At 46.9% G+C, this 24,978-nt stretch overlaps 1 protein-coding gene across 1 annotated transcript in view; it reads right to left on the reverse strand.

The window, feature by feature from the left end:
* Positions 1-468: 468 nt before the first annotated feature.
* The window catches only part of Ercc4 (ERCC excision repair 4, endonuclease catalytic subunit), a 33,188-nt gene continuing 8,678 nt past the window's right edge, over positions 469-24,978 (reverse strand). The window contains exons 3-11 of the mRNA XM_006983890.4: positions 23,591-23,786; positions 22,536-22,743; positions 20,419-20,599; positions 19,348-19,476; positions 18,469-18,579; positions 15,696-16,299; positions 13,344-13,436; positions 7,402-7,514; positions 469-4,479 (exon numbers count right to left, since the gene is read on the reverse strand). Of these exons, the coding sequence (XP_006983952.2) occupies positions 3,746-4,479; positions 7,402-7,514; positions 13,344-13,436; positions 15,696-16,299; positions 18,469-18,579; positions 19,348-19,476; positions 20,419-20,599; positions 22,536-22,743; positions 23,591-23,786 (2,369 nt within the window). The 3' untranslated portion in view covers positions 469-3,745. The remainder of the gene's footprint in view (positions 4,480-7,401; positions 7,515-13,343; positions 13,437-15,695; positions 16,300-18,468; positions 18,580-19,347; positions 19,477-20,418; positions 20,600-22,535; positions 22,744-23,590; positions 23,787-24,978) is intronic.

Genomic DNA, 24,978 nt, shown 5'->3' on the forward strand with positions numbered 1-24,978 from the left:
GACAGGCAGCTGTGCACAAGTCAGAGCCGACAGGGCAGCTGTGCACAAGTCAGAGTCGACGACAGGCAGCTGTGCACAAGGGGCCCGGCGCATTCTTCGGCCCTCTACCAGAACTGTGCTTGATCTCGACTAGGAGTCAAGCCTGTTTGCTTTTCCTTTAGTGCATGTGGAGCTACAGGCATGAAATTGGACACACACACTCATCCCCCCAAAACAGCCCCTTTCCCAGGTGCCTTCCCATGCCCATGCTTTGTTATAGCTCTGAAGTCAGACTGTGTGGGCTTCAAATCATGGTTTTATGAATACCTACTGGATGACACTGGGGGGACTGCTCAAGCTCCCTGGTCTTAGCTTCCTCACCACAAGGGAGGCTTACACACTGGCACTTCATGGCTTTGTGCTGGGGTTAAATGGGGTAAGGCAGGAATGGCCGATCCACAGGGGCACAGCAGTCTTGGAAAGAAAAGGTTCAGCAGTTTGCCAGTCTTTATTCAAAGGGTAAAGCATCAAAAGAGAGCTAGTCTTCATACTTTAGAAAGGGCTGTGCAAGGACCGTCAAAGCAGAGGCAGCGCCCGGGACACCATACTGGTGACCCAATTCAATCTATAATTAAACTTGTTCAAGAAATCATAAATCCCACTTCTAACTTTTGAGTTAAAAGGAATAAAAGTACAGGAGATGACTCTTTGTTTGGATGCCCCAGATGCCACACACTTATTGTTTTCAACAAATTGGTATTTCCAAAGGACAAGAGCTTTTCTTCTCCACCTCCTTTCATAAGATGTGGCAGCATGCACAGAAGGAACAACTGAGGATGGTGTGTTGACGACCTCGAGTGTGGATTCCTAGGCGCCAGACAGAAGCAGCAATCCAGAGCAAACCCACTTTAACCATCGATTCTATATAATGAAAACCTTTTTTTGCCCACAAAGCTGAGGAAGATGCTGAATGAACACACACACACACACACACACACACACACACACACACACACACACACACCCCTCTCTTGAGATGTTCTCCAAGGCAACATGAAATCAAATTCTGCTGGGAAAACAAAAGGAAAGGCCAGAGTTGAGCCTCCTTCCTCCGCCTGGTCCCTGCACCTCAACACTTCCCAGACCCGATGGGGCTGGATGAGATCATTTCCAGTTCCCTGTGAACTAGGATTGCACCATAAAGCACTCAGACATCTGCAGGCCTACAGTCTGGTGATCATCCACCAAAGGGACAGCCACTACTTGAGGACAGTATTGACGGTCGCCACTTTTTGTTTTTTGAGATCCACCTGCCTCTTCTTCCCCAGAGCTGGGATTAGGGCTGTGTGCCACCACGATTTGCTTGATGGCTACTATTAAGTAGGATATCTGCTCATATTATTTTAAGAAAACACCAAGAAAGGTGCTAGGATTTAAGCAAGTAAACCCAAGGGTAATTCCTTGTAATTTTTAGGTACAAGGCTTTATATAAACAGCTTGTAACCATGATGCTGACCTAGCTTTTGAAGGTCTTTTAAGAGCTACTCAGGAGCTCATCAGTAAACTGGGTATCTATGATTTTGAACAACAAGAAATTCAAAGGCAGCAAAACGCTGTTGGGAAACAACAGACTTTCTCTTTGCAGCTTCCTGTTCTTTTAGCAAAGATTCTAAAAAAAAGTTAAACAAACAAACAAACAAACAAAACAAACAAACCCCGAGAAAACCAAACAACCGATGGACGTACTGGAAGGGTTCCACACCTGGAGACAGATGAGACAATCAGGAAAAGTGGTGTCTTCACCCAAGACAGTGGACACCCTCAGTCACGTTCAAGCCTGCTGCAGACTGTGTGGCTGCTTATCCCACACGAGCCACAGTGAACAGCTGACATGGGGAGCTGACGGACCTGGAAGTCAGTGTGTTAAACACTGTTGCACTAGGTTTAAAATGATGGCTTTGAAAATTTAATTCTGAATGAAAGACCCATCATAGCATGTGCTATGTTATGATTTTTGTTTTATGGAACAAACAACAGAAAAGGGGGTGGAATTACACAGAGAAGAGACTGTGCACCAGAAGCAGAAGTGAAATGATCCACCCATGTCAAGGAGGTGGGAGCCACAGCGAACACTCGGCATCACCAGACAGTTCTGTCCTCGTCCAGAAGGCAAATACATTTTTATCCCTGGGATGAAGCAAGTAGCTCAGATTCCTTTTCCACCTTAAGCTTACTTTCTAATCTCCTCCCTATTTTCCACACCACATAACAGAAGCCCCCAATAATCAACTGGGTCTTGACGCTCTCAGTTCATTCAGGGCCCTGGACAGGACGACAGATCCTCCTGAGCTGTCCTCTACATCCTCCAATTTAACCAACCAAGGATTGGAAATACAGGAAACAAATGCATCTCTACTAAACATGCAGACTCTTACCGCTACCCCTAGGACAGCACAGGGGGACAGCCCCTTACACACCTGTATCAGTTGCTGTAAGCCACCTAGAGGTGGTCTCAAGTTCACAGGAGGCAGAGGTTATAAGAAGGACAGCAGCACCCAGACTTTGCACCATCAGAGGATCCTGAAAGCAACTGCCCATGGACACTGAGGGATAACGGTACTCTTAAGTACCAATAAATCATGATGTCAACAGGAGAGCTCAGCTCAAAGTGCTTTTTTTAAAGTCAGAGAAGACAGTATTTTTGCTACAAGGTCCACTTTTGATCAGTTTGGCAGCTGACACTGAGGAAGTCACGTGGCAAGGCTAGAATTCATGTTGGCATCAGCTCTTGAGGTAGAAAACGTACTGCTCGTAACACCCGACGGCTAGCACTCAAGTATCAGTCTGCAAACAGCATGAAGATGCGGTGAATCCCGTGTTAGCACAGAAAGGCCAATCTAAAGCAACCATTTAGATTGGTTTGTGGGTCTTAAACATCTATGTATTTCTTTTGAATTCTTATGCATTCTCTGCACTTATCTTCCATTTATCTACAATTGTTTAATGTGAAGGAGAAAAACCCACATCTAGAAAGCACCTGGACCTCCTCTGATCTCGTCTAGGCCTCCTTCAGGCAGGAGAGGCCGTCAGCACAGGAGCGTGGGCACGGCAGAGATGGTGCGCTTCTGGGATGACGCTGGCGTCACTGACGTGTGGATGACGTCAGTGACACGTGGGGTGGGAGGAGGTCTGAAGACTTCTGATGTGATTTGGGCTTAGAGTAGGAATTTGAAGGTCAAACATTGAGAAAACCAAGAATTCTGGGGAGTCCTTCATGACCTCATCAAATCTTGTCAACAAACAATTTTTGCCAAAGCACTGGTTTAAACAACCAAGTCATAGTACATGTACATATATGTGATGACCAGGAGACTAGTGGGCTGGCTTGTCCCTGTGAGTGGGAGGTGAAGAAGCTGAACATGGCTGGAGAGAATGTTAGGAACAGCAGCGCTGTCTCAGTTCTGCCATACCCTGTGTAGACAGTGCTAGGAACACGATGGAGTTTTTTTTTACTAGCTTGAGCAGCAAACATCAGCTCTGCTTGCTTCACGCGGCATAATCCCGCCACGCTTGATTTAAAATGGAACAGGGCAAGCCTAGCATAGACCGGGCACTGAGGGGCGAGAACCAGCAGGGGGAGGTAAGGACACATCTCAGCCCAGAGCTCCGTGGGAAATCGTCGGGGATAGATAGAGTGCCCGTCCCAAAAGCCCTGGGGAAGAATGAACTGCTATGCAGTGATTAATGATCAGCTATCTGAACGCGGTCACTTTCTCACTCTGCCTCCAGACACCACATCTGCATAGGCAGTGTGGAGGAAGTCGTGCAGCTGCTTGGCGTTTCCGGCATGCCCCAGGATGCTTGTGAGCCGCTCCTGGGACAGGGAGACCAACTCTGCGATGTTCTTCACTTGATTCATCAGGGAGCGACAGTTCTTGGCGTTGATCCCAGGCATCTTTAGCACGAAGTCTTGGGGCCCGGGGTTATACTTGTCTGACTCGGGCAGCGTTTCCGAGTCTGCAGTGATGGCCATGGCCGTGGCCGCATCGGGCTGAGGCTTGTTCTGCTTCAGCTCCTCGAACAGCTCGGCTGTGGCATGAGGCGAGGGGCACCAGAGCAGCCGCAGGCGCGGGAAGTGCAGGGTGAGGAGTGTGAGCTTGGAGCTCACATCGCTGCTGCTCATATCCTGGAAGAAGGCACCGCGCGGCACCAGGGAGAAGGGCTTGGCCGCATCAAACTCGATGAGCAGCACCGGCCGCCGGTAGTAGCGTGACATGGCTAGGCACTGGCTGTACAGGCGGCCGCTGTGCAGCGACCCAATGAGGTCGCTCACGCTTTTGCGTTCCACGCACAGCTCGGGTGTCAGGATGTAATCGCCCACCTCCAGCGTCACGGGCTCGATGTCGATGCCCCTCCGATGGATCAGGGACGGCAGCTCACTCCGAAACTCACGCATGTCCACCACAATACTGGGCTGTGTGCCATTACGCTCCTGGCCACCTATGAAAAGGGTTATTTAGGTCATGTCACAGGGAAGAGTACTCAGAGATGAACTCGGATAGATTTAAATCCTTTCTGTTGTTAAACTCGCATGGATGGTTGTAACACTTTCTAAAAAAAATAGCATTTTTAGAGAAAACAGAGGTAGTTTTCCCCAAATTAAATGGAACCAATAGGAAAGCTAGACTGGGCTGGCAGTTCATGACTTACAGTGGCACACAAAAACCTCTGTTCGGGTTCCACTGACCACATCTGTACTGGTCTTCTATCTCCAGGTCTTATGCACAGTAGGGCTAACCGGCCTGCTGAGCTGCGGTCATCACCTCTGGGTCTAGAGACGGGCAAAGGCAAGAGGCTTGGAACAGCCTCTTACACACTGAGGTGCAAACCTGGGGCCGTGGCTAGATTCTGAATTCAACAGGTGTGAGATTAAAGACTCCAAAACTTCACTTCCACAACCTCCAGAGGTGATAACACTGCTGCTTTACGGACTTTTTTTGGGTATGTGTGGTATGTGTGCATGAGTGTGTACGTGTGGCATATGTGCGTGCGTGTGCATGTGCGTGTGTGTAGCTATGTTGAATCCCTATGTGGAGGTCAGAGGAAGGTGATGAGCGTCCAATCTGTCCTTTTCTTCCATCGTATTCTCTCCAGGCAGAGTCTGTCACTGAACCCGGAGCTGGGCCAGTAGTCAGCAACCCCAGGGCTCTTCCTGCCCTTGCATAACTCAGCAGCGGCCGTTCAGTCATCTGGCCATCCTCAGCTTTTAACACCAGTGCTGGGAATTTGAACTCAGGTCTTTATACTTGAACAGCAAGCATTCCTACCCACTGAAGCATCTCCTCCTCTTCAAGGGCACTTCTAAGTGTTACAGGCTTTTATAGGCAGAGTTATGCCCCCCCAAGTGCCTGCACCCTCGTCACTGCTCATGGGGTTACCTAGCATGGTAGGAGGGCTTTGTGAATGGGGTTCAGGTAAGTGTTCTGAGGCTGGGTCACCCTGGGCCACTTGATGCTATGATTTGGATTATAAGTGTCCCTAGAGGCTCAATGTGTAATCAAGGCTTGCCCTGCAGTCTTGCTCCGAGGGCTCTGACTTCATCGGGGACTGGTGTACAGATGAAGTCAGAGCCGAATGGACTGCTGGGAAAGATGCCCTAATCAGAGGCAGCAGACCACCGGGACATGCCACTGCGGGGTGTCTTGCACGTACCCTCTGGTTTTTCTGTGTTTGCTGCCATAGATGAACAGCTTCCAGGCGCACACCCTTCCACCATGGTGGCCTGGGAACAACGAAGATGGCCGAGTGTGGATGGATACCTCTGCAGAGCAGGAGCCCAGTCCATCCTCCCCTTAAGCTGCTTCATCAGGTGTTCACTGGAGAACTAAGGACCTGGGTAAACCCAGAGGCACACAGGAGAGGAAGGGGGAGGCGCTAGGGTCAGAGAAGACAGCAGTGTGGTTTTGTAGGTACAGGGAGGGGCCATGAGCCAAGAATGCAGGTCATCTCTAAGGCACTGGGACACACAAGGAAAGGGCTCTTCTGTGAACCACTAGGAAGAAAACAGCCCTGTGAACACCCTGATGCTAGCTCAATGACATCCAGCTGGAATTCTGTCTAGCCTGCAGACCTGTAAGGAGGGCAATGTGTGTTTCAAGACACCATATTTGTGTAATGTTTTACAGCAGCAATAGGAAACCCAGACAGAGGCTTCCAAACGGCAGACCTCTAGGAAGCGCTTGATGTGCGGTAGGTACCTATGGCTTGACCTCCCTCCTTCACCCTGTCTTATGGGATGTAGTTCTTCCCAAAAGGTCACCAAGGTAGGCAGAGTTAAGAATCTGCCTTAAAAAAAAAAAAAAAAAAGGCACAGATGTTCTGAAGCAGTACTTCCCGGGGTGTGCAATCCAAGGTCCTTCTCCATCAGATGCTCCCACCCACAGAAGCAGAGTTTTATGTTTGAAGTCAGCAGGCCACAAGTGCACAGCACATGTGTGGAGATCAGAGAACAATTCTCAATAGGGGCTTCTTCTCTCCTGTTGCCTAGTAGGCCGGGACACGGACTCAGACTGCCAGGTCATTATGCAAGAACTTCTAACTTACCTCTGAGCCATTTCCCCAGCCTCTCTCCCGGCCCCCGACAAACACCTGGCAGAACAGTGGAAGGGAGGAAGAATTTACTTTGGCTCAGGGTTTCTGTCCACAGGCAGCTGGCTCCATTGTTTCTGAGCCTGTGGCAGGCAGAGTGTCACAGGGAAGGCTTGGGCATGAAAGCTATTCACCTGAAGTCCACTGGACGCGAATGCATCTGACCGCACCAGAGGCTAGATCAGCTTTAACCCTCTCATGTGGCTTGGCTGAGAGCAGCTGCTATGGGAAATGAAGTTCTTGTGAATAAAGGTACACTTAGAATCCAGCAGGCCTTGGTGACATGCCAAGCATCTGGGACCAGAGAGATAGCAAGAAGTAGAAAATACTTCAGAGCAGGGAGAAGTCCTAGCAATGTGTGACCCTGAGAGGACAGGCAGAGGAAGTTAGGGAAAGCTCCCTTCAGCTACTGCGTGAGTCTTCTGGCTTCCCTGGGTTCACTGGTAGAATTCATCTGGAATCTTCCCCAATCACTTCCTTTTCTTTACATTTGTTATTTTTATTTATTTGAGTGTGTGTGCCTGCATGAGTTTCTATACACCACAGAGAGGCCCCAGGCCGGTGCTGACCTTCCAGGCAGTGTGAGATGCCTGACATGGGTGCTGGGAACAGAACTCAAGTTCTCTGCAAGAACAGTCAAGCGCTCCTCACAGGTGAGCAAGCTCCCTAGCCTGTGTTTTTAAGAGTTTATCTAGAAAAACTCAGCTATGCAGTTCCGGGGCTTCACAGCTTCCTCTAGGGGCAAAAGTGGCACTAGGCCAGGGCATGACTTACCAGCTTTTCGAGTGTCAGTGGGAGCATCTGTGGACACTGTGCCTCTTGCTAAGTCCAGGTTGGTTTCATCTCTGCCTTCTCGTTCTTCGGGGACAACCATGCTAGCCTTTTCCCTGGGGGAACAAATATCATAAGCATCACTTGACTAATCTCAACATTCTCAATGAATGCTGTGGGATGTCTTTCTGTATGCTATGAATATGTGCTGCTATGACTGGTTAATAAAGGAGCTGCTCTGGCCTATGGCAAGTCAGGATATAGCCAGGCAAGAAATCCAGGAGAGAGACAGGAAGAAGAAAGGAGAGGCAGAGGAGACACCATCCCATCTTTCAAGGAACAGCATGTAATGGCACACAGGTAAAGCCATGGAACACGTGGCAACATACAGATGAATAGAAATGGGCTAAGTTTAGTTATAGCTAGCAAGAAAATTGAGCCATAGGCCATGGCCATGCAATTCATAATTGATATAAGCCTCTGTATGTTTACTTGGGTCTGAGCAGCTGCAGGACTGGGCAGGACACAAAAAAACTTCCAGCTACAGATGAATCTTTAGAAAAGTCTAATTTCTAAGGTGATCTACATGCAGGCACCAGAGGTGCACCCCTGTAATCCTAGCACTCAGAAGGCTGAGGCAGGAGGATTGTCTATGGCACTGACTGTAATCATAAAAGTGAATGCAAGAAATACATTAGAAATGAATGGGAAGAATTGAGCAGGAAGTCACTTGGCTGGGCTTCCCTTTCTCACCCTCTGGAATTCAAGTAAGAAGCTCTTTTGGTTTCTACCTTGTGACTGAGTTTTGCCTGAGCCTGCTGCAAGGCTAAGGCATTATCAATATTGAGAAACAAATCATTTAAGGTCAGATATTTTTCAGGGTCATATGTAGGGAGGGTTCATTCAATGATTAAGAGAATGAAAACAGACCCGTATGACTCTGACTGGAGACCTCCGGGGGGAGGCCCCATCAACACCATCAGTTTCAAAGGAGAATCAATGTCAATATAAGAATAAAATTTCTGTCAGGGACCGGAACAGATAACCAACATCTGGGGAAAGAGATGGGAACAGCAGCCACTTCTTGTGGGTTTGCTTAAAAGCATTATGGAGTGCTCCCTGTTCTGTGTTAGGAGTTCAGGACATAAAAATGATCACAGGGCTGTCAAGACAGCTCAGTGGGTAAAGGTGCTTGCCACTAGGCCTGACTATCCAAGTTCAAGCTCCAGAACCCACTTTGGTGGAAGAGAACTGATTCCTGCAAGTTGTCCTCTGACTCCACACAGTGCACATGCACATATGTATGGATGCAGGCACAGGCACGCATGAAAACACGTAAACAAATGTAATAAAGATGACCATATAATCCTTCCAGTCTTCGGAGTAACCCAGTATCTCACATACAGGGGTAAGGAGGACTGTGTCACCTGCCAAGACTTGACAGACATCATTATGTCAAGTAAGCCCCCAACTCACCATACTGAGCTGGAGGTCCTCTATCTTTGAAACCACTGGGCATGTGGCAGTTAACTCATGAGACTGTATGTCCTAACTGTCTGATATATGCCTGATGTGACAGAACATGCACACCTGAACCTTTTCTCTCGAGGCTTGCAGCAGAGCTGAGGAAGTAAAGCAACCATGAGCAAACCCTCGGAAGTGACAGCTTCAGCAGAGACTGGGGCCGGGGAAGACAGAAGGAGCTGCTAAAACGGATGTGTCTGCACCAGGTCAGAACAGCACTCACTTCCCAGAGATGAAATAGAGCAGGACTCCACTTAAACACTACGAAGAACAGAGTGTATGTGATCTATGCGGGCACATGTGTGCCACAAAGTATAATTTGGAACCCTACATGGTGTGGAACAACCCACGCGTACAGAGCTGTTGCTAGTCCAGCATGTGGGGATGGACAAGGGCTTGGCTGTTCTCCTCACTGTCCTGTAGGCCAGGTCAAGGGTTCTGTGACATAAACCTTTGCCCAGCAGCATCTTCTGGCCACACCCAATGGACCCAAGAGGACGGCCAAAACATTAGCAGATCCTTTTTATTTCTACCACTTTCACATGTTAAGCTACAGGTCATATGGTGGGGGAGGGGGTGCACCCCAGCTTCCTGATGAATCTACTATATGTAGGCAGACAGAGATCTAGTTCTTATTGGCAGTGTGACCTGGAATAACTCAGTGGCTCCTTGCCTCAGTCTTTTTTTTTTATCTGTAAAATGGGGATAATGCCAATAGTCTACTTGAAAAGGCTGACTACAGGATGCATGGAATGTAGTAGGATTAGTTGCCAGTTATCCAAGGTCACACTAAGAAGCTAAAGGTCTGCTTTCAAAGGGAGTTGGCACTGTTTCCACTTCTGAGAAAATTTACACCCCAGAAAGGAACTGGTAACCATAAGAAAGCAAGTCTTGCTGAGCAGGTGCAAATTAACAGACATTTACTGTAATCACAAGCACCTGTCTCTTACCGGCATCACTCAGCACAACTACTCTAGCAGCCCTGTGTCAGAGAGTTAAAATTCTACACCTCGTTCCACTTTTCCCTCAGGTGCTGACGTCTTCTATTGTTGCTTTAATATTTTCAACAACATTTTTCTTACTATGTAGCCCAGGCTGGCCTGGAGTGCTGGGATTTTCAGTGATACGTGAATAGCTCTAATAAAGATGTAATGTGGGAAGGAAGAGTCGAGGAATCTCTGGATGGTGTCTAGGCAAGCCCTCTTCGGCAAAGTCAAGTGATCTTGACCCTTCACTGTGAACCGCTGACCCGTCCAACATCTTGCCCTTACTCTCCAGCAACTGAGTCTACTTAACTCTAAGCCAGCTAAGCAGTCCTTGCTCGCTGCCAGTCTGCCTGATTCATTCCTCCCTGGTCATTTTAAACAGCAGCCCAGCTTTTGTTCTTACATCCCCATGGAGGTCTTGGCAAGAGTCTGTTCTCCTCCTGTCACAGTAAATTTTCTCCTGGTTCAGGTGAAGTGCAAATGCCCTGCTAGCAATGGACCCCAAATGCTGCTTTGCATTTTTTAAAAACAAACACCACTCAAATTCCTCAATCTTCTGGGAAAGTCAGAGTCCTAAGATGCTGAAGAGTGTAACCACTTAACTGCTGTGCAAAGTAGAAGACTATTTATACTGAGTTTGGAAAAAAAGTGATGCTAAGTTTTAGGTGAAATGCCATTAAGATGGATGTGTATTTTCTCGTGGGCTGGGAATTAACTCAGGACACATACATGCTACACAGATCCTCTACCCTGACGATGCCCCCATCCCTGATGAACAGAATCATTTGTACAGGCCAGGAGAGGCATGGTGGTGCACAACACATTGCCACTATTGACTCCAAGAACTCTTTTATCAATTAGGCCCCTTGATGAACCAGGCAAGAGGCAGCAGCTGCAAGATCCAAGTCTGGAGCACAAAGCCCATCCCCTAGGGGACTATAATCTCATAGCCTATCAGCTCCTTGGAGACAAGGTGTGGGAGAAGCATTAACTGAGCAGGGTCCAGTTGCTAAAGCTTGGCAAAGTTCCAAGAAAGGTCTGCATGCTCAAAGCTGGGCCATGGCTAGGTCCTGGAGATGAGCACTGAGCCTGTGGAACAGTGCTTGGCGAGATTGTTGCTGTGCCTGAGGCCTTGGGTCACAGGTACAAGTGCTACCTGTGACTGGTGGTGAATGCCTGATGCTGCTCTGGCAGGCTGCAGCTGGAGAGAGGAATGCCAGTCACATGGGTGCGGTGTCTATGGGACTGAGCCTCAACGAAAACTGTGGACGTCAAGGCTGGACGAGTGTCCCTGCTGCCATGTCTGCACGTGCTGAGACACAGTGGTAGAGCCGAGTGCCCCTCCACGATTCCAGACGGCACCTTCCTGCTTGTTTCCTTAACTTCACTTGGTGGCTTTTCCCTGCTGAGTCTCACCTGTGTCCTTTCTCTGTGACAAACTTAATTGTGAGTCCTTCTAAGCAGATCACTGACTGGAGAGTGACCTTGGGGACCTTGACACAGGAAAACCAATGATCTAATAAGGATACTTCAGCTCTAGGTGTTCATTTGTGGTTTGGTGACAATTATTTTGATCAGAGAAAAATAAGATAAAGGATATTTTTATAACAATAAAAGAACCACAGGGAGGTGCTGGCCCAGACCTGATGGTGCCACATCTCGGACCTGTCTCCTCAACATCTCTCACATCTGCCCCTCCTCTTCATTAACCTATCTTTGCTGCCACCTTCTCCCAGCAGACAACTTCATCCCCCAGTTGTTTTTCGTAGACATCTCTACAAATGCATGAGCCTCATGCTACCTAGAGTGTGTAGTACTGCCACAGAGTCCTAAGGCTCCGGGCCTTTTGAACCTCTGGGCTCTCCCATACACCTGCGCAATGTGACCCCTTTCTCACTGCATTCGCATGGACTACATGCTCAATACGTAGCTTCACTGTTGGAGACTCAGTAGCTGAAGGTCTAGAGAACAGAAAGGAGGCTCTGTGAACTGTGACTAAGAAGAGGTTGTATAATAACTGTTGTTGTAATACTACATCTGAAATAGCTTTTCAACATATACACATACACACCCCCCACAATACATAACAAAAACAATCTCATGGTGCATTTCCATAGGCTAAGAGACTGAGTAACAAAACTGTATGGCTAGCAGCTTCAGGGAAATGCCACTGTTCTAGAAGATAACAAAGGGAAGGGTGTTATCTACACACCATGCTAAAGCCCTTCAGCGGGACCAGAGGCACCAGCCTGTAAAAACCCATTTCTAGACATGCCTGTGCCGGGCTACCCTGGGTACACAGACGCTGAGCACCCACAGCCAGACTTGGAGGACACTGTTCACTCTGAGATTCTGTCTAGCTCAGTGTCAGGCTTACTGACACTGTACACTGCCAATGTCCAAGGCATGGAAAGATGTAGGCCATTGTTTCTCTGGCCTAGGCTTTCTCTGGCTCAGTTCTATGATGCCCGGTCTAACTGGCTTCTTAGTCCCTTGGGTCATCAGTCCACTGCAGTCTACTGATGTGGCTCCTGGTAGGTCACCTGATCTCCCCGGTACTTAGGGGTGAGAGGCCGACAGCCGCTTTGTGACTGCTCCATAACCAGCTCCTGTTAAACCGAGAAGCATTTTCCACCAGGATTGGCAATGACACCCACTCTCAGAACCATATACACGCTGAGAAAACAGCACACCTTTAAAAAACACCACCTTAGAGGGTTCTGCTTATAGTGGTCAGAACTGGGGGTGGGGGAGAGACATAAATACTTCCCAGCTACCCACCTGCAGACCAGCAAGATTTTATAAGGAGGGAAAACCTGTAATTCAAAAAGAAGGCCCCTTGTGCAGAGGTACAGGGTTGGAGAGCTTCCCTTCTAGAGAACAGTGTTCTGTGGTGTGTCTGGTGCTGCACACTATGGGTAAAAAGCAGTTTCCCTCACACATTTCTGATATGAAAAATCTGAAACTGAAAACGTTATGAAGTGCCAAGTGTTTGGCTGGTCAATGCAACAACAGCACAGGGGAAGATTCATGTCCAGGCCCGTGCTGAAGGAACCCACACACACGCCCACTTGTCGCCTTCTACCTACCACATGTTCAGGACTGGATCCCTCACTAACACATCTTATCACATACATGAAAAGATCACAGAACCTGAAATACTTCTAGTTCCAAGGATTTCAGGTAAGGGAACAACTTAGAGTCTACTCACTAAACTCGCATTAAGCAACTGCAGGGGGAAGGGAGAGGGAGGGCAGTGTGTGTGAGGCAGGCCCCAGGTATCAGCCATCCCCAGCTCAGTCTTCTCCCCTCCCCTTTTTCCTGCCCTCTCTTCCTGGGGGGATGTCTCATATTCCCGCCAGAGAAGCCACTGGCCCTCCACTGGCCCTGGGAAGGGCCAGGCTAAGCAAGGCTCCTGTGGGCCACCCACCTCACCTGATGAGCTTTTCAAATGCCTCCTTTTCTTTTCGCAGAGCCGTCAGGTAGCGCTGTTCTTCCGTGGAGCCTCCATATATAAGAAAGTAGACCCTGTGGGTAAAGACAGAGCTTTTTTAGCTTGCAAAACTGTAGTTCTTAACCTTGGAAGGACTGCACAGTGACTCATCTGAGAACAGTAGCCCTGGACACTCAAGTAACAACAACCTGAGGAAGAGTGAGGCCCCGCTGAGCACGCGAGGCCCAGGAAGAGGTACGCGAACCCCACCTGCTAAGGGTTGGGGGGCTGCTACCCAAGGCTGCTTTTCCTTTTCACCAAGTGGAGGAGCACAGTTCAGGTGAGTACTGGAATATAACTAGAGGACAGAAGAAGTCTTTCTTCATAACCATAAACACATAGAAAAGAGACCCACAAATCTCTTCGAGGCTTCTTTTTTCAGCTTTTTTCTTTGTACTTCTGCCAAACCATAGCTTAAAAGTTGGACAATCATCATTAGAACCAGCTTAGGGAAATTCAATGCTAGTGACAAGCAAACACATTAAACATTTAAGACCTTCACCCTCACAGTACTTTCTCAGTTCCCTTTATTTATGTCACAACAGAGTGGAGTGTTTATATAAACACATGGGTAGTATCAGGAATCTCATTTTTTTTGGGGGGGGGATGTATTTTGTCTCTAAAGGGCTTTGCTCTGGGGCTAGAGAGATGGCTTGTTGGTTAAGAGTGCTTCCTGCTCTTACCGAGGCCCAGAGTTCAGTTCCCAGCACCCACATGGGTGGTTTAAAGCTGCTTCTAACTCCAGCCCTCCCCACCCCCCACCCCCCATCTTTGGTGACCGGTGCTCACATACACACACATCATTAAAAATAGTGTTTGAAACACCAGAGCGCTTGCTTTTCCTCATGTGGCTAGGGCTGAGTCAAGCACTTCCTGCTCCCTCTACTCTACTCCATTAGGGATATTCCCTTTCAGCCTGCTTGACTTTTAGCACAAACCTTCCCAGACCATCTGACTTCGAAGCATACAGAGGGGAAAGGTCATGGGGGGTGGGGGGGTGGGGGGGTGGGGGGGGTGGGTGCACGGCGAGTTAGGAGATTTCAGCTGCCCATTGAATGTGTCATGTGGATGAAGCCAAATCAACGTCCATTTCTGGGCCTCAGTTTCCCACTGACAGAGCAAACAGCTGAATGATCCTGACAGCAAGAACTTGGTGCTCGAACACTACCCGGGAGCTGATGGCTAGCAGGCTGAGCAGCCAGCCAAGCATCAATGCCTTCATCCCCAGGATCCGTCTGAGCCAGCCTCTGCTCTGCAAGGCTGCCTTAGTCACCCTGCTACAAAGGCTTCTCTTGGCTCTGTTTCTGGTTCAGACTGAGTTCAGGATATTAATTTTGATGTTTATTTCCCCTTAGCTAGCTGGAGAGTGAGAACACTGTATTCTTTGGGAGGCATCACTTTCTCATCTGAAAGATTGGTAGATTTTTAAGAGATATTTCTAGAAACCCAAGAAAACTTGGTACAGGAATTCCTGACTTTAGTTTTATAAGAATGAAATCTAGAGTCACTTCCTAACATCTGTAGGCTGAGATGGTGAGGTGCGGTAGGCAGGGGCTTCCTGTCCTAACATCTGTAGGCTGTGAGAGCTTCCTGTCCTAACATCTGTAGGCTGTGAGATGGTGAGGTGCAGTAGGCAGGGGCTTCCTGTCCTAACATCTGTAGGCTGTGAGAGCTTCCTGTCCTAACATCTGTAGGCTGTGAGATGGTGAGGTGCAGTAGGCAGGGGCTTCCTGTCCTAACATCTGTAGGCTGTGAGATGGTGAGGTGGTGGTAGGCAGGGGCTTCCTGTCCTAACATCTGTAGGCTGTGAGATGGTCACGTGGCGGTAGGCAGGGGCCTCCTGGGTGTGATCCCTGGCGCCCACAAAAGGAGGGAAGGCATTAACTAACTCCTGCAAGTTGTCATGGTGTGCACACAGCCACACAGAAAATGAAGAATGTTTAAAACTTTACAGAGTGTTTAGAAGATTAATAACATCTGGCTAAGTCATTAGCATATTACCTTTGACATTACACAGGACATTATAAATTTCCCAGACCTTACAGATATCGTACCCTGTAAGCGACACACTCAGACATAAACAAAGAATATGAGCAGGCCAGGAAAAACGCCAGGGGTTCTGGAAGCTTGCGATTTAGCAGGGGTGGCCGGACTTCCTCACGGAGGGAGCGCTTCCTCCCATTCATCACAAAGCAGCGTCAAACCAACCTCACGGAGCCTGAAGGTAAGAAAACCACCACGCAGGCCAAACACCTCTGGTCCTAAAGCCCGCAGAACCGCCAAGCAGGACTTGCCTCAGCGGCTTCCCTGGCCTGCTGGCCCTGTAGATCTCCAACTGCCTGACAAAGGTGAGCTCGGCATCGTACAGAACCACGTATCTGGGCTCCACCTCGTGCAGTACCCGCGTCAGGGCATAGGGGTCGCTGCACCCCAGAAGCGGATGGATGATGGTCAAGGGCTCTTTCAGGATGCCATAGGCCGCATCAGATGACAAATTTAAATCGAAAGCTTCGTGCTCAATCTCTTGCCCGCAGCCTTCTGGGCTACCGGCGGCGGCGGCGTGTCTGTGCCGGCCTTCCTCCGCAGCCCCGTCCTCTGGTGGCTCCTCAGCAGTCCTCATCACTTGTGTCAGAGTCAGCTCTCGCTTCTTCCTTTTGGGGGGCCCTTTTTTGGTGGGGGCGCGCTCTTTGTTTTGAGCGTCTTTGGGTCTCTTGTCAGATTTCATAGTTCTCTTTGGGCCGTCCCCCTTCCTAAAATTCACCCACACTTCTTCGGCTTTGCTGTCCTTCTCAAAGGTTTTCCTGTACAGCCGCAGCAGGAAGGCTTCTGCTCCCATGGTCAGGTAGTCCCTCAGCTGGCAGCATGTGCGCTCATCGCTCGCACAGATCAGCACCTGGCCTGCAATCAGAGAACGCATGCTTGCTTGTTTACTCCCATTCTCGGCTCCTTTGGGTCGCCCTGGGTCCCCTGTCCCCTTCTATGGGAAGGCATCCTGCCCTTGTTAAAGAACCCAATTTACAAATTGTTCAAAAGGGGGCTTGGGCCCTAATCCCACACTGTCACCTCTGGACTGATTCATGGAATGACGCCGAAGCCAGAATTGTTTAGTCTAATGGAAGCAGAGCCAAGGTACAATGGAGGCTTTAACGAAGCTTCTAAGGACTAATTTTCTAGAGGCTCCTAGACGCCAAAATACATTCCAAGTGGATTATATATTCAAATGTCAAATCTTAAATCATAAGAAAGGATGGCCTGTCTTCATCCCCAAGATGGAGGTGATTTTCTAGTCTTAAAAGTAGAAAAATAGTTCTCAGAGAAAACTGCATCTAAAGGTTGATTTTTAGAGCAACAAAACAGCCTTAGAAAGTCTGGAGACACAATCAGCGGATCAATATCACTATCCTAACTAAGAGGACCAGAGAAACTGCTGTATTTAAGTTGGCCAAAGCAGCTAAGACATAGGCTCGAGAGACAGCTGAGAGCAGGGCTGGCTTATTCAGGACAAGATGTCTGATGTCTTCTCCAACTAATAAAGTTGCTGTGCATGTGTAAAGCATGTACACAGACATACAAAAGATAGAGAATTTCCAGTCAGTTAGCTAAGTAAAATGAAAACGGACTATATAAAAACCAGTGCGTAACAAGCCTATAACCCCTGCACTTAGGAGGCAGGGGCAGAAGGACCGTTCCAAGTCCAATTACAAGACAGGTTTCCAGTGAGCCTCTTGAGAGCTGTGTAATCAAGTTATAAAGATGTCACAAACACCCCTCAGGGTTTTTAAAGTTTTGATTACATTCATTTTATTTATTCAGTGTGTGTGTATAGGTCAGAAACCCTGTTCTCTTCCTCCATCATGTAGTTTCCAGGGAACAAACTTAGGTTGTCCAGTTTGGCAGCAAAGGCCCCCTCCTAATGCTTTGAGTGTAAGCTTTGGGGAGCCATATGCCTAGCTAGCCTTGACTTCAGGCTGAGGGCTGGGCACATCCAAATGACTTTAACAATGTAAAATAGAAAATGTGAAAGAAACCGGGAAGGACACACACTGACGTCAGCATCGCATCATCGGGGTTGGGAATCTTGCCCCACCCCCACTTCATCTAAGAGAACATGTAACCTGGGGTCTCAGACCACAGTGCTGTAAGCTCTGGCAATTATCACCAGGATTTACTAGTATAAGGAATGCCTTTTCAAAAGGATTTACTTTCTTATTTGTGCATGTGCCCAAATTCGAGTGTGAACGTGCAGATGCTGTAGAGGCCAGAAGGCACTAGATCCCTGGAGCTGGAGTTAAGTGGCCGTGAGCTGCCTGACGTGGAGGCCGGGACTGGACCTTCAGCCTCGGCAAGAGCAGTGAGTGCTTGTAACTGCGGAGCCTTCTCTCCAGCCCCTTCAGCATCTTCAGACACACTAAGCACTAGGGTGGTGCACAAACTAGCCAGTTTCACTGTGGCGCTCCATAGTGTCATGACACTTTGTGCGCCTCCTTTCCCGGGCGCTCCATGTCACCCCGCTTGCCTTTATTACTTGGCAGTTCAAGGATTCAGTCAGTTTTCAAACATGTAGATTTACTCTTTCTCTAGTTTTATTTTGAATTGACAGTTCGGGCTTAGTCTACTGTGCTCATCTGTTAGCATGTTCCTTTTTGAAGGTAGAAGGCTTAGAACTTGGAATTGTTTTTCTAGGGCTCAGTCAATAGAGGCATTTAAGCTTTTTTGGAAAGACACTTGGCTGGGGATATAAAACAGAAAAACCACCAGCTGATTCCTTGGAGATTCTAGATTTAAAACCTGGTGAGTATATACATGGGAATTAGCTGAATCCTGAAGAGAGGTCCCGAGAAGCCAAGCAGTGAAGGCTGAGCTTGGTGAGCAGCCTTGGGAGCCGGCTGATGGACAGCTAATGTCGGGGTGCTGTGTGGGGTCTGGTGGCACCTGCTTGGAAAATCAGAATGTCAAGGCCAGCCTCAGAGGCACAGCAAGCTCAAAGCCACTCTAGGTCAGTAAGATCTTGTCTCAGAAACAAAAACAAAGATTCAGCCAATGTCGCCATCTCCCCTTTGTTCTTACCTGGGCCTCCAAGGGCTTCACTCTCCTTATTCTCTGCTTCGATTTCTTTTAGGACTTCACTTAATGCCTCCCACTTTGGGTTGCTTTCTAGGACCAGTTCCTTTTTTGTTTCTGTATAGAAATAAAATATAACCGCATCCTGTGTGATGGTTAGTCAAAACCATGCCAAAGGCTTTCCCACAACAGAAAACTAGCACCGCTGGGAAAGGACATGTCCCTGGGCCTCTACCATGCTACACAGGAGCTGCTGCTCTGGAATAGCCCGCTGACAGGTCTGCTGGGGTGTGCAGAGGTGACGGGATGCATGGATGGGCTGTGTGCATGGCCGACAGAACCGGTGCTCTGTTGCCACTTGGGACACTGTACAAAAGCAGCTACGAAAAGCAAGGAATAGGTGCCACCAATATTTATTATTTCTAATAAGCCTGTGCTTTCTACAATCCTGAACATGGCTAAAAACAGGTAACAACTATTTTTTTCTTCAAGTATTCAAACAGATTATGAACACAGTTTTGAATAGGTCTTTGGACGAGGCAGAAACAAGCATTAACTACCCCATTCCAGGCCTCAGACTCTTCCTAGGTAGAAACTAGAATAAAACCTACAGTTACTTCTCTCTAGTGTATTTATAATCTTTAAAAGTTGCAAAGAATGCTGAAATGCTTCATTAAGACTTTACATGCCCCAAATAGTCATGGTTGAAATGTTTTTTCTGACGTCTGGCCTCTGGCACTGGTTCTCTGGATCACATCCTGGTTTCATTGCACACTCCTCCCACACACTACATGCATTTATATGCAGAACAGAAGATTTTAAATTTGCTTTAAGCTGACACCTGCTTCCACACCAGTGTAAACAGAGAAGTGTTTAAGACCCGACCTTGCCCTTCTGCACTCGACACCTTTTCAGACATTTTGGCCTTTTTGTTCAGTTTGGTATCTGGAACACGATAAACTCGTGCACGAGCATTCACGAACATGGAGGTGCTAGCATCCAGGAAAAGCCAACCTAATACAATGGTTAAAAAAAAAGGGCTTCAATTAGTGGTAATTTTAAACACTTTAATGGGCACAAAACCCACATAGACCACTGGCTGCCATCTTGCTTTCACAGCAACTGTACCTCAGTTTCTCTTACTGCTGTGGCCTCTACTTGACTAGATCAGTGGTTTTCAAACTGTGGCCCAGGGACTCTTTTAGGACTCCCCAAGAGGTTTTCATGGGGTATGAGATATCAAAAATTTCCTTATAATAACTCTAAGACAATTGTGTTGACATTTCCAAGGATGGTAGTAGAAAACTCCACTGGTAACTCTGAATAACCCAAGGTGTGGTACCAAGTACCACCAACGAATGAGTCCTTTCCTCGTGTACCTTTGCAGTTCATTACTTTTGTATGTACACAATGCTGGGGAATAGTACATGTGCTAGATATGTGCTCTAGCATGAAGCTCTATCCCCACTTCTGTATTTTGTTATTTAAGAATGTCCCAAAGAAGCAATAAAAATTATTAATTGCATATAATTTGACTCTAGGACTCAAGGGTCTTGAGTGGTTACCATGACAGTCACTGTACATGCATATACCTCTAAATAAATCTCTTAAGTCTTTGACACTAGCAGATAAAACCCATCCCTTGGGGGCTCTTTGAGTAAAATTAATTTTAAGTTCCTAACAACTAAACTTCCAGAACATAACCTATTTCCAAGTTGGAGACTGTCTGTACTACAAAGTCTTTTCTGGAAATAAAACTGCCAGGAATGGATATGAATATTTATTATACAGAACAGAAGTTAAGTAGGCGGGAACATTAGCTTTCAATAAAGCTTTACATCCTTGTGCAGTGAACATGAAATGCAATTTATAACACATGGTTGAATATAGCACTCCTCCCTTTGACACTTTATGCCAACCAGCTCCTAGAATAATATTAGTATTTTTATCTCACACCTGAATTCTGACCAAACACCTTCTCTGTTGCTCTCAGAGATTCCAGAAGATTCAGGAATGTAACACAGTCGTACTGAGAGAGATACTGCAGCAAGGTTCTCAGCATCTTCAGATCCTGCACCAAGGATTTTGTCTTGGCTCCAAGCTGGTGCCATAAAGGGTCCAAGTAATGGCGGATTGTCTGAAAAAGAACACAATTTACTACTGCTAAAAAATGTTCATTATGGTTTTTCTTAACACAGCCATACTTTCAATAAGGGTTATTCACTGGATATGTAAAAACACATTTAAAATGCTAAATGCTTTGTTATTTATATTTTACTACAATAAGATTCCCTAAATATTTCTTTCCATGAAAGTGGCTAAAAAGTTTCAGGTCACCAAATCTTAATAATGTTTGAAAAGCATAATATCTTATTACTACAATTTTTATGACAGGATGGAGTTAATCTCCCTTGATTTTTATTAACTGACTGTCAGATGGCTCAGTGGGTAAGAGTGTCCACTGTGCAAGCAGGAGGACCTGAGTTCAAATCCCTAGCACCTACATAAAAACACAGGCATGTGCCTATAACCCCAGAGCTATAAGGGGCAAAGACAGAAAGACCTTGGGACATTCTAGCTGTCAGCTCAGCTCTAGGTTCAGTGAAAGACCCTTTTCTCAAGGAAACGAGGCAAAGAAATGATAAAGAGGTCACTCCATGTCCTCCTCTGGCCTCTACACATTCAGGAGCATGTACAACTTCACACACGTGCACACAGCACACACACACACACACACACACACACACACACACACACACACACACCACACAGTTGTGCATGCACATGTGTGCAGACATACACAAACAGGCATGCAACTCTACACTATAGACAGAAAAGGCCTGCTGTGTATCAGAAAGCCATCAACTTGTTCTTATGACCAGAAATAGTAACCTCCTGGGTCTCTCACCTGACAAGTGCACACCGAGCAGAAGTGGCACCTGGGTGACCTTATAATTCATGCTCCAGACTAGGATGCATGTGACAAGGAAACATTCTACAACAGCAGACCTCTTTTGTTAAAAGACACATGGAACCTCAAATTTTTGTGATGCAAGCTCTGTCTATATGTAGATGTGATTAATGCAAGAGTGTCCAAAACAACCCTTGACTCTTACCAGCCAGCAACATCAGACAGAAGTCAGTGTTGAGTAATGCATTCTGCTTTTCTAGGACATATCTACTCTATTAGAAGAATATGAAGATTTGTCATCCCCACGCTTTAAGCTGTACACACTCTAAGACAAAGGAAGACAGGACACACAGGATCCATCCTGCCAATGAGTATCTCACAGCAGTCAGGCCTCTCCTTCTGCACGGTCACCACACACAGTTCCTGGTAACACCAAGACTGATTCAGAGTTTAAAAGACAGTGGCATGTTCTAAAAAAAAGTGACCTGGAATTTTTTAAAGGTAGTATTTTGGAGTTCTATAACTCACTATAGGACTGAATACTTACATATCTAATATTAAGCTATGGTGAAAAAACAAGAAAAATTCCTTGAATTGAAGACTTATCATTTTCTCAGTTCAGAATGTAATTTTGAGACAGAACAGAGGTCTCAGTAATGAACTTCTTTAATCCCGGTACTCGGGAGGCAGAGGCAGGCAGATCTCTGTGAGTTCTAGGCCAGCCTGGTCTACACATTGAGTTCTAGGCCAGCCAGGGCTACACAGAGAAACCCTGTCTCAAAACAAAAACAAAAACATCCTCCACCAAAAACCCAATTTTCTATTTAAAAAAGATGGTAAGTTTAGGGATGTATAATTATGAAGCATTCGTCTATAGACTCTGTGTCTACAGACACTAAGATACTGACATCATTTTGGAACCAAGACAACATCGATAAACTCACAACAAGACATTTACTCACTATGTAGCTGAAAGAGTCAGCCTTGGCAAACACAGATGCCACTGCAAATTACTAGTTCCTCGTAGGTAAAGCAGCCCCACTTTAAATCACCTACAGCTTAATCCCTACAAAGGACATGGTGACTAGTAAAATGCCTTGCATTCTTTAAAATGACAACCTAACCAGCTGTGCTGCAGAAGGAAGAAAAAAAGGAAGCTGACCTTGTCAAATGGCTTCCCAAGAGCATTTTCTAATGACAAATCTTCCACTTCTAGTGATGGGTTGTGGCATTTCAGTTCCTTCAGACACGCATTTAAGATGTCTAGTATGGCTGTTTGAATGGAAAGCATGGCGGGAGTCATGGACACGTGAATCTCTACAACTTCAGGCTTGTGTTGTTCTAAGAACGAGTTGACTGCTACATGGAACCTAAGGAGACAGAGTTTCCAGATTAACAGCTACAAACCAAATGGAAGCAAAATGGCAACGCTTAAGAACACACTGGGCCTTTCTGAGTGAAAGCATCACTCAAGCAAGGCAGGATCAGAAACCAGTGCTGGCTCAACTCAGGACCTGCTTCCCTAGTGTGAGGGCACAGCCCAGCCACGGGGTCCTGCCATCTATGGCTGCTTTGTGTTCTTATAAAACAAAACAACCAGAAAAAGTGATCACACGTATTTTGTGTGTATGTGCCACAGTGCATGTGTGGTGATCATAGGACAACCATGTGGGTCCTGGGATTGGACTTGAGTAATCAAGGTTAGTAGCTAGCACTGACACTGAGCCATCTTGCCACCCTTACTCCGATTCTTTTCAAAGTTACATGTTTTTATTTACTTGTGGTGTGTCTGAGCACTCAGACAGAGCTCAGAGGACAGCCCACAGTCAGTTCTCTCCTTCCACGTGAGTCTTCAGGATGGAACTCAGGTCCTCGGGGTTTGGCGGCAAGCTCCTGCACCCCTTCAGCCATCTTGTTGGCTCTGCTTTTGTGCTTCTAACAGCGAGGCTGAGCTAACTGCGCCTCCACTACCAGAACACTTACTATCTGGTCATTTACAGACAGGTTTTACTTCTGAAATAAGGAACAATTAAATAAAAGAATAATTGTACAACTAGTATTCTCCACAAAATTGGCACACACATGCACAAATGTATTTTTTTAAAAAAAGGTCCTTATGGACAGGATGGCAAGTTTCGCATGTCTTCTATCAACTGCACTAAAGTGCAGCTAAGTTAAGGCTCTTCTGCTCACAAAGCTGTCCCATAATGTCGTTACCTCGGCCACAGGTAGAGATTCCTCACAAAAAGGTTCCTCATCACTCTTTCCACATGACAAAAACCAGTGTCAAAAGCAACAGCATTGTCTGTGAAAGCTTTGATGAAGCCACGCTTGTTCTTCTGGCGGAAGAGACGCAGGATGAAGGCTTCTTGGCAGGACTCGATGATCCTGTGTGCTCTGTACACGAGGATGCCTGGGGGGGGGGGGCGGGGGCTGTATTAGTCAGGCTTCTCTAGGGTAACAGAACATGTGAGATGAATCTCTATGTCCAGAACGGGGATTTATCAGAGTGCAACAGCAACCCTAAAGAAGACAGGCGTTGTGGACACAGGTGACTCCCACGCTCACTCTGGCTCATTCCCCTTTTCTGAAACACCTACTTGAAAACAGGCAGGCCTTGCTCTAGGTTGGGTGCAGATGTAAATCCTTATTCTTTTGCAGAACTTGAAATAACATGGGTAAAATGTTTAATATTACAAGTGCTAAGAAGAAAACAAATCAGAAGGAGAAGTGTGCACAAGGGTGGTGTTCTAATTAGGGTTTCTGTTGCTGCAATGAAACACCATGACCAAAAGCAACTTGGGGAGGAAAGCGGTTATTCGGCTTACACTTCCACATCGCTGTTCATCATTGAAGTCAGGGCAGGAACCTGGAGGCAGGAGCTGATGTAGAGGCCATGGAGGGATGCTGCTTACTGTCTTGTTCCTCCTAGGTTGCTCAGCCTGTTTTCTTATAGAACCCAGGACCACCAGCCCAGGAGTTGCACCACCCACAATGGGCACCACCCATACTCCTCCTCCATGGACCACTAAGAAAATGCCCTACAGGCTTGTCTACAGCCCAATCCTACTGAGGCATTTTCTCAGTTGAGGCTCCCTCCTTTCCAATGACTCCAGCTTGTGTCACATGGACATAAAACTAGCCAGCACAGGTGGTGATCTATGTTTTAAATTCAGTGATGAGTGTGTAAGCAGAAAGTGGAGGTGATGGAGTGAGTCTCCTGAGCCATTTGGACTGTGAGTGTCTGGACCACAAAGGGACCAGGCTGAATGAGAGAAAAGGAGCAGAATTCTTGAGTGGCACACAGTGTGAACAGATGGACCACATAAAACAGCTCTATTTTACAAGTCTGGGTAGCATCTGCATCCCATTAGATAAAGTCAGCTTTGAGGATACAGTCAACAATGAGGTAAATTATACTATTTAAAACAAAAACCTTGACCAAGCAAACTCAATACAACATTTTGTTTTGTTTGTAGAGGCAGGAACTTGATATTTAACTTAGCCTGGCCTTAATTAAATTCATGATCCTTTTGCTTCAGCCTCCTGAGTACTGAGATTAGAGGTATGCACCACCATGCCTAGAAATACATGACTTTTGTGGT

The sequence above is a fragment of the Peromyscus maniculatus genome, chromosome 8 (assembly GCF_049852395.1).
Source record: "Peromyscus maniculatus bairdii isolate BWxNUB_F1_BW_parent chromosome 8, HU_Pman_BW_mat_3.1, whole genome shotgun sequence".
Taxonomy (NCBI): domain Eukaryota; kingdom Metazoa; phylum Chordata; class Mammalia; order Rodentia; family Cricetidae; genus Peromyscus; species Peromyscus maniculatus.